Source organism: Corvus hawaiiensis, chromosome 7 (genome assembly GCF_020740725.1).
Source record: "Corvus hawaiiensis isolate bCorHaw1 chromosome 7, bCorHaw1.pri.cur, whole genome shotgun sequence".
NCBI classification, from domain to species: Eukaryota; Metazoa; Chordata; class Aves; order Passeriformes; family Corvidae; genus Corvus; species Corvus hawaiiensis.
Genome location: NC_063219.1, coordinates 13,118,863 through 13,128,275, shown reverse-complemented (window position 1 = coordinate 13,128,275; position 9,413 = coordinate 13,118,863). Strand labels below are relative to the sequence as shown.

General features: G+C 44.6%; 1 protein-coding gene across 1 annotated transcript; it reads right to left on the bottom strand.

Moving 5' to 3' along the window:
- Nucleotides 1–3,223: 3,223 nt before the first annotated feature.
- Nucleotides 3,224–8,489, bottom strand: LOC125328448 (caspase-8-like). The gene is made up of 7 exons (XM_048309128.1): nt 8,135–8,489; nt 7,605–7,710; nt 6,340–6,475; nt 6,137–6,252; nt 5,490–5,628; nt 4,051–4,552; nt 3,224–3,756 (listed from the first exon to the last, which is right to left on the bottom strand). Exons 1-7 carry the CDS (start codon nt 8,434–8,436, stop codon nt 3,621–3,623), a joined length of 1,437 nt encoding a protein of 478 aa, XP_048165085.1. The 5' UTR covers nt 8,437–8,489; the 3' UTR covers nt 3,224–3,620.
- Between the last annotated feature and the right edge of the window lie 924 nt (nt 8,490–9,413).

The following is a 9,413-nucleotide window of genomic DNA, read 5'->3' as shown; positions in this document are numbered from 1 at the left end:
CACCATTGCAAAGGGAAATAAACCCTAGGTGCTTGATTCAGGGTTCCTTTTTAAAGACCTAAGTGGAGAGCATTTACTTCAAGGAAAGTGTTGGAAGTTCAGAAAACTGCCTCTTGTCTTGCCAAGTAGACGTTTTGTGTATTTGAGAGATCTCCAGTAAACTTTATGCCTTTCATTCACTTATTTCTCATTTTAGATAGGATTTTGTTTAAAAGATTTCATTAAGAGCAAAATTTGCCAGTCTGTATGTAGAAACAGGAAGAAAAAAGCTGGTGTTCTTTGTAGCATTTTAATGAATATTGAAATTCGGTGATCAGTGAGTGAGTGTAGTTCTGAACATAGCTGAGGCAGACTTTCCAACTCAAAAGAGATCTACATTTTAGAAATCTGGTTTCTGAGTGTTAATCATCAAAATCTTACTGCCCATGCTGCTTTTTTGATTCCTTCCTGTCTAGGGTTCTAATCATAACTGAACAATCTACAACAGATGTTTTGTGTAACAAGAAAAAGTTGTCTTTGCTAGTGACCTGAATAGAAACAGGTTCTTAATCTTTATGTAAATTTTCACAATACCTATCAACATTATAAAATGATTTGTTTCCATACAATTAGATTAAACAGTTAACGTTTACCTTGCCTGTTACTGTGTAGGTAGGGGGGCATAGCTGGCAGCTGTCTGGGGGTGTGGTGTGGCGCATCAGTGCAATTTCACTGATTTGCATGTGCCATAAGGCACATCCATAATCAACACCCTCGCTGCTGCAAGGGTGAGTGGAGTAGGGCAGGAAAAGAAAGCTTCTTAACCTTGTTTATAGGAAATTTGTAACATGGCCTTTCTGCTTTTACAGTTCTATAGATCTTGTGATGATTGATTTGGTTTTTGGTTTTTTTTTTTTGGTAAAAGGAAAAGGAGTAACCACTTCAAATTTGCACAGGGATTCTTAGCAGAAGCTTGTCTGTCAGCAGCGCACAGAAATATTCAGGAACTCCTGGAGTTGCCTTTTGCTCTCTAAGCAAAATCTTACACTTACAAAAGGTGAATTTTATTTAAAAGACTATATACGGGTTAATTTTGTTTTTAAAATGAAAAATATTTAATTTTTTCATGTAAGTATTTTTGTTTGTATGTACTTAGCTGTGCATGGTGTCTTGCCTTGCTACATAAGGTAAGAGTGAAAGGAGGGAGTGCAATGTTGGTCTCCAGTGGACTGAGACGGGTATGTCTGCTGTGTATCTGTAACTTCCAGGGAAATGAGTTAGCAAAAGCTTAGACAGTTTGGTATCAAGAGGAGTGTGTAGCATGTCAAAAGTATGTCCATTTTATGTGTTTATTGTAGGAATACCTGTCAGTTACAGATAAATTTTTGAAGGTATTACACTGTTTCTAACTGGCTTCATTAGATAACTCCAGCCATTGGATCAGCAGAGTAGCAAACCATAAGGCAGAATTCCTTTGGCAGACCATGGTTCAGGTAAAATTAATCTACAAGCATATAAATTAAATGCATGTTTCTCTTGGGGACACTTCCATATTCCATAGCCCAAGAATATAAACCGGTTCAGTTCAAACAATGCTGTGGATGTCAAGAGGTCAGTTTGTTCTGCAGGTGAGATGTATCATCAGATACTTTACATAAGGCAAAAAGAAAATGGAAAAAGCTCTATACCATGGTGTTTGTGTGTGTTTATCCAGTTGGTTGATGCTGTGGTGCAGTGTTGTTCAAATTCTGTCATGCATTTATGCCGTTGGATGGTCATGCACAGTTTGGCTATACATGTCTGGTGTGCAGTAACAGGGAAAGCTGATGCTTCTTCCAAGTTACCGCTTTGTGCCAAAACCTAGAAGATAAACCTTTTTAAAATATATTTCTGAGAATATTTTAGAAGTTACCATGATTCTAGAAATGATTTGGCTTTCATTATCTCCCATAAGACAGGTGAGAGGTGACCAACTGGCATGGCTGAGATCCTGCACCAGATCTTTTGAGTAGAGGTAGATCTAGAAGGAATGGAGTATTACATTTTGGCAAGGTTCTGTTGTCTTGCAGGTTTGAGTCAAACACAGATGCTAGGAAGGACTTACCAGTGATTGTGCAAGTTACACAAGACAGAAGGAAATTCTTGTATTTACCTTATTCCGATTGTCTTAAACAAAGCACAAACTTAAAGCTTTCCAGTTTCACTGTTTTTGATAAACTCAGTGATACCTGCATGCTCAAAGTACCTGTGGTCAAAGTTAAACATCTACTGCTGTCAAATTAGCAACAGAGAGGAAAGGAGAATAATTGGGTTTTAGCTTCATTTGGCTGTTACATGAGGGGACTACACACAATGCTTGAACAGTCTGGGATTTTCATGGTATTTTTTCCATCTGCTTTTTGCACTTACTGTTGTTTCATAGTGGAATGTAAATTTGATAATAAAACATGTATAACATGGAATTTTTCAGTATATTGCTGATCTGCTGTGGTTTGTTCCAGATGTCATCTTCTCTACTATAGTTTGTTCTATAACAAACCTAAAATCAGGCCTTTGTGTGGCTAAAATTTATGGTGATTATTATACTGTACACCAGCTTAGTGAGTTGGTATCTGCAGAAGTGGCTTTAGAAGCCACTACATTTATTTAGCATTTCAGTGTTGAGCATCACTTTAAATGCATCTGTTCATATTTTCTGGTACTTGGGGGTTTTTGTGCGTGGGTGGTGCTTTGGGGTTTTTTCCTCCTCTCTTTTAGAGCAGCTTGTGTGTTCCTGTAGCATTACAGTGTTAGCACTGCAGTGTGGTCTACCACCACCACGGTTGTGTTTTGTACCATCTCGGTAGCTGATGTTAGGTGAGCCCTATAGATCTGTGACAAAACGGGGGTAGACACTGAGAGTTCTCTGTGCGTGCTCACCACGGGAGGCAATACAAAATGTTTTAAGGAGCTGGCTACTCACCTAGTGACTTCTCTGGTGCTTAGAACTAAGACTCAAAGATGAGCAAGGTAAGTGAACACAGGGCAACTGGACATCTTGAAACATGAAGCTGTACCAGAGCAACTGATTTTCACTGTTGAGACTACTCGATGTAGAGGATATCTGATATCCAGGTCACAGATACATCCTGCTGAGGATGCTGGATAACAAGTGCTTGACTTTATCTTGAGGCGTACCAAGCCACTACAAATGAATGACTTTAAGTGATGAGGACAAGTAACAAAACACACTGATGTGGGCTGATTATATCCTATAAAATTTACAGCACTCTCCCGTTTATTTTGCAAAATAGGCTTTATAATGGTTGTCTTCTGAAAGTTGCCTTGTAAAGATACCTGATGAAAGCAATAGCAATGTGACACAGCTGATAAGGCCACTGAGTGTACTTTAGCCAGCAAACCACAGATCTGAGAGAGATCAGCTAAATAAATCAGAGATAAATCAGAGACCAGCTCAGAGATGCTCTGAAGTATGAAGTGTTACACATATTAACACAAATTTCTTAGGGCTTTTTCTCCTCAGTTGTATTTTCAATTAAAAATATCTGCTCTTTTGGTAAGAGTAGACACTTGAAAGTCTGTTGTGTTTGATCAAATTCTGAGTGAAACCAGCCAATTCCAGGCTGCTGCAGCGCTCCCATTCAGTTGACAGGGAAGATGAGCCTCTTCCTCAGTGTGAAACTGGGCTGTGGCATCTGCTTCTTTGCATCCCGCTCACAAGATTTTCTGCTCACTTCTTGATTTACCGCTGTCAGGATAGTGAGAACATCTTCCCCTCTGCGAAGACATGAGTTCAGTTTGTATTACAGGCAGTTAACATCAGCAAAATAACAACATTCTCACTATCTTAATATATACCAGTGCTAACAGCTCCAGTTTTTAATAAGCTTCAGCACTTCCCCGAGTTGCTTTGAACAGTCCACATGGTGTTGCTCTGTCCTACATTACTGTATGCACTCTGAGTGAGCATTCCCACTCCCTATCATCTACCTCTGCATCTACATCAAGTCCCTGTCAACCAGAAGGAAAATTGAGGTGTTGCCAAAAATAAGCTTATGGAAACATAAGTACCGAGGACAGCTGTATTCCAGGTGCTGGCACAGTGCCTGTATGTACCAGGTTCCCTCCCTGGGACTTCTGTAGGAGACGTAATCCTGCAGGGTCGCCATGCCCAGGAGGAAGTCTGCCTCTGCGGGGATGCATTCGAGCTGAAACCTCGCATCTTGCTCTACAGAAGAATCTTGCTCTCCAGAATCTGTTTCGATGGTCACACCTTTATGGAAAGCATCACCTTGGCAGGCCTGAATAAAAAAAACTTTCGGTTTTCCAGCAAGTGAGTTGCAATTCTGTACAGTGAAAGAAGTGGTCAGTTCCCGGATAGGTACTTCCTGCCCATCAACACCATATATAATGCCTTTTTTCCCATGAGACAGGATACAGCAAACAAAACAGTCCTTGTCTTCATGGTCTTCATTCCGGAAGTTGTTCACAGTCTTTCGGATTTCTTCTGCAGTGAGGTCTCTATATTCTTCTACTCTAAAATGAAGCTTGCTAAAGACATTCCTCAGAGCCTCTGGAAAGCAAACAGAAGGGAAATAGGAGACATTTCATGATATGAAAGTCAGACTCTGCAATTGCAGATTGCATTTCTAGACATAATTGGTCATCTGCTACACGACTACATCCATGCAGTTATATTCCTAGTCCGAAAATACTATAGTAGTCTAATCACTGATCATGTGTCTACTGAGTTCCCTTAACTGTCATTAAAAGGCTTTCTTGCCATTGTGCCTCTGTCTGGAAAGCATGCACAACTATTAAGAAAGCTGTACCTCTTTTCCCCACTCACTTTACAGCTAGTCCCTTCATCTCTCAAAAGGTGTTGGACAGTGCAGTTGCTTTACCCAAGAGGAGAGCACAACTGATTTGGGTGGTACCCATGTCACAGGAGGAGAAACCTTGTGCTCTGACTTGAACTAAAGGTGTAGTTCAGTTCAGTGAGGGAAGACCCATTGTTGGATTTTATCTCTTGGCACAGACACTGCAAATACACTGATCTGAGAGACCCTAGGACCCACCGTGAGCTCTGCTGCTGTACAACAGCCTGCTAAAATCAGGGCCCCTGAGTGCCAACATTGTCCCTTTTTTTAAGTTGGATGTTAAACAATGCCCATGTCTGGTTCAGCAGCAGACGCTTCCAATTCTGCATATTTTAGAATTAGCATGCACAAGGCTGATGCAAAGCTAGCCTAGTTTGTGAAGTCCAGGCTCAGGGTGCTGGTTAAGGTTGCAGTAACCTCATTAGAGCTGCAAAATGCTAGTGAATTGTTCAGTGTTGGGCACTAAAAACTTGATGAGATGATTAGGGTGTGTCAGCACGGTAAATGGCTGACTGAGCCACTACGACAAAAGTATCCTAGAAAGGGAAGATTGAAATTTAGACCTTTAGGAAGAGAAGCAAGGTTTCTATTTTAAAAGACTCACAAACTCATCCTTAACATTCACTGTACCTGCATCCACATCTGTACCATTCCGATCCTTCATGTGTTTGTGTTCCAGCACTCCTTCCCTAGCTTTTGCAAAATTGTGATTATTCAGGATCAGGCACACTCCACAGGGTCGGCTGGTCATTTTGTAAGCTTCAAGCAGCTGAAAAGAAAGACTCCTGGTGAAACTCCTGTGCTGTCCTCCTGGGGCTCCTCAGCTGTTGGGAGTGGCACAGCAGGGTACACAGCCAGATGGCCTCCTGTCCAGGCAGCTCTCCCTGAACAGTTTTGCTCCCAGGGCCTGGCAGTGCCCTGCCCCACTGCCTTTGGCAGCCTATGCAGGACAGCACCCTGCTGGACAACCAAAGTCAGGCTCAGCCCACACAGGGTGCTCTGTTCACTCTCATCTCCATGCCAAGCCAGCTGCCTAATTCCTGGTACCATAAACTCAGCCTACCTTGCTACCCCCCGCCTTGTAGATGTTTCTGAAGTACAACACTGCAGCAGCTGTGCTGGTGACAAAGCTTCAGAATAAAGGATGCAGAGTTGTGCATTTTTCTTTTTCTAGACAGTGCTTTTAACAGCTGGTCTTAGAACAACTGTTCACTTCATGGACAGGTGAGCTCTTCTAAGACAAAATGATGATGTTTCTAAGAAATAAACTAACTTACCTGGGAAGAATCATTAAAATTGCCAGGAAGATAGGGTGCTACAGATGACACCAGATGCCCCCCAGAGCTTCCTGTACTGCCCCTCTCTTCCTGTGTGACGAACATCTCTTCTTGGCCTGCAAAGCATTCATGATTACTCCTGTACAATAACTACACAACACCTCGACAATAACTATGGGGAAGAGGCTGTTTTGTTCTGTTACCAAATAGGTTTAATCCATCTTCAATTCTGCTCCACAGGCTGATGTTAATTTTTTCACAGAGACTCTTCAGCATACTTAGGTTGTCTTTTCTCAGAAGGCCCTTCTTTTCCATCTCAGTGAGAATGTCGAGCATTGTCTGGGTAATCAGAAAGGCAGTTTGCTCTTAGTGCACCTCCATGCTGCCATTGAGAGTGAAGTTGCAGCACATGCACCTAAGCTTTAATGTACTGACAGCATATGCGACCCACAGAGTCAATCCAGCTGACTGGGAGCTCAGTTGAGACCCCAGCTGAGCCAGTTAATCCTAGTTCAGCAAAACCTACAAGTACTGTTAAGTACCAACATCTCAAAACATACTCATTTCCTTTCTGTAGCTCAGAGGTGCCAATATCTAATTACAATCTAACCCAGGACATCTAACAGTGGTCATACAGGAATATATTACGACATTTTTAATGATTGCTTTCATTCAACTTTCAGTGGCTATCTTGTGCACTTAACTGAAACACAAGAATCACTGCAGTGACCATATTAAGCACTGGCAAAAAGGGTATAACCTCATGGTGGTGTGGAGATCACTCTGAAGCAAAAGGGGACCCGAGGGACAGAAACTCATCAAAGAGTGAGTAGCAGAGCACAGTGGTCACCCCAAGAATTTACTAGAACAGCTATCACAGTCTCCACTCTAAGAAAAGAAGGAAAATCCTCAAAACTTTTATTAGACAGAACAAAGTACCCAGGAGTCAGAACTGCAGGCTGGGACAGCATAAAAGCACTGGATCTCCTGCAAGGCTACTTGTAAATTCCAAGCTCATTTGCCTTAACCTTGAGAAGGATCTGCTGCTTAGGTCTGTATTTTCTGCATTAAAAATAAAAAGAAAATCATAAAATAATACCCACAGTGGGTGACTTTCTGTATTTGATAATGACTTAGAAAGAAGAAAAAAAATAGTCTGTTGGGCAAGATAAGTGAAGGTGCTCATCAGTTTTTTGTTGATTAAAGCCACTGAGTAGCCTGACCCCCGTGGGGTGCTTGGATGTGATGGCCTCAGTCCCTGGCACAGCTGGCTATGACACAGCTGCAAAAGCTGTGCCCAACACCAGCCCCAACAAGTCCCATATGCACGCAGGGGCACCCTTTTTCTTGTGTTTTCACCGTAAGAGTGATACCATAAAGAAGAGTGACACTCATTCCCCCATGAGTAACCCAACAGCCTCTGTGGATTATAGTAATAATTTTTAAAAAGTATTAAAGAGATGCTTACAGTCTCACGGGTTAGCTTGCTTTTTGGTAAATCTTTGACCAAAAGTAACTTGAAAGACATCAGCTCATCTTCGGTGATATCTTCAGACAGCTGAAAGAGCAAGTATCTAGAGAAAGAAGTGTAGGGGGCTGTTTCATCGTGTTTCCGAGCACAATTTAACTCCGTACTACTGCACTGCCCCTTTCGTCTACTGTCCCCCCAGCTCATATTGCCCCTTTTTTTCCGTTTTAGATAGAGGACACAAGTCCCAGGACAGCCTGAAGTCAAACCCTTTTCAGCAGCAATTAAACAGATCTCAGTTCTCCTGCAGAAAGCCACGCCGAAGCTCTGGGGAGCTGCGAGCACAGCCCCGTGTCCCCCCTCCTGTCGGGCTGCAATCGCGCCTCTCCGTAGGGCCTGTTCCCACTTTCTCTTGGAAGCCGCTTGTGCGCTTCCAGCGCTCAGCCTTGTTCAGGGGAGGTGACGGAATGAGGCGGGCAGCCGGTCCCGCAGCGCCGCCCGGGCCGGGCCAGCCCGGCGCCCTCACTCACCTGAGGGGCGGCACCCGCGCCCTGCCCGGCACCCGCAGCTCCCTCTCCACCTGCTCCCGGCTGGAGCCCAGGTGGGCAACCAGGAGGTCGATCCGCCCGATGCGGTAGAGCAGCTCCCTGAGGAAGGCCAGGTTCCCCGCCTCCAGCACGCCCTTCTCCTGCAGCGCTTCGAACAAGTCGTGCGGGCTCCGAGCGGCTTCCAGCCTCCTCCTGGGGACGTGCTCCCGGCTGAGGAACTTGAGCGCCGCCAGCTCGGCCTCGCTCAGCTCGTAGCTGACCGCCAGCAGCAGGGGCAGCTCCATGGCCGCGCCGCAGCCGCGCAGCACGGAGGGCGCTCCCCGCCGCCACCGGAGGCGGGGCCCGACGCGGGGCGGCGCTTCCCTCTGGATTGAACTTCCGGAGGCCGGGGGGGCGTCGTCCGTGTCGGGGCCTGTCTGCTCCCCTTTCCGACTGCTTTTGAGCCCGTTCTTGAGCAAACCGAATCTGCTAGTGCGGATGCAAAGGTCTCCGTCTGCCCAGGCTTTTCCTGCAGTCGCCTCTCGCTGCTTCCCAGGTACTCACAAACCACTGCTACTTTAATTCAAGGAGAAGGAAGCTTTTATAATACCACTAATTCGCCTTCCTCCTTGCGAGCCTTCTGGGCTGCTGTCAGAAAAGGCAGCACACTCCCTGCCGGCGTTCGGCCCCTAACAGCCACCAGCCATGGAATACAGCTCCCTTCCCACCCGTCCCACAGCTGCTGAAGACAGTTCTACCAACGGGAGCAGGCACTGCGCCATGGCATAGGGCCCTGGGATGCTGCACCACCTCCACGACACCTTCTGGTGCAGCACTATGGATAGATGGTATTTCACAATAGCAGGGGAGAGATTTTACCAACTGGAACTTCATCCTTCTGGAAACGAACCTTAACACCTTAATGCTCACTTTGAACCAGAGAGTGACCCTCAGCGTATCCATACTCTCCAATAAAGAACCAGTGTTCTTGCTAAGCACTGATTTGAAACCAGCATCTCTTCCTTCCTGAAAAATCCAGTAAAAACCAGTTTAACAAAATACTAAATAGAAATCTGTACATTTTTATCACAGAAATGCCTTATCAATGTTCAAAACCCAGTGCAAGATACTTGGTTACTACATGCATGGCAAGTTGGGTCAAAGGTGGAAGGAATCCAAAGACCAAGGCACTTTTCAACAGGCTATAAGCTGACATGTCCCCAAGACATGTTAGATCTTCCTAGCAAAGAGACTGAAGGAGGTTTGGATCCATCTTTGCACT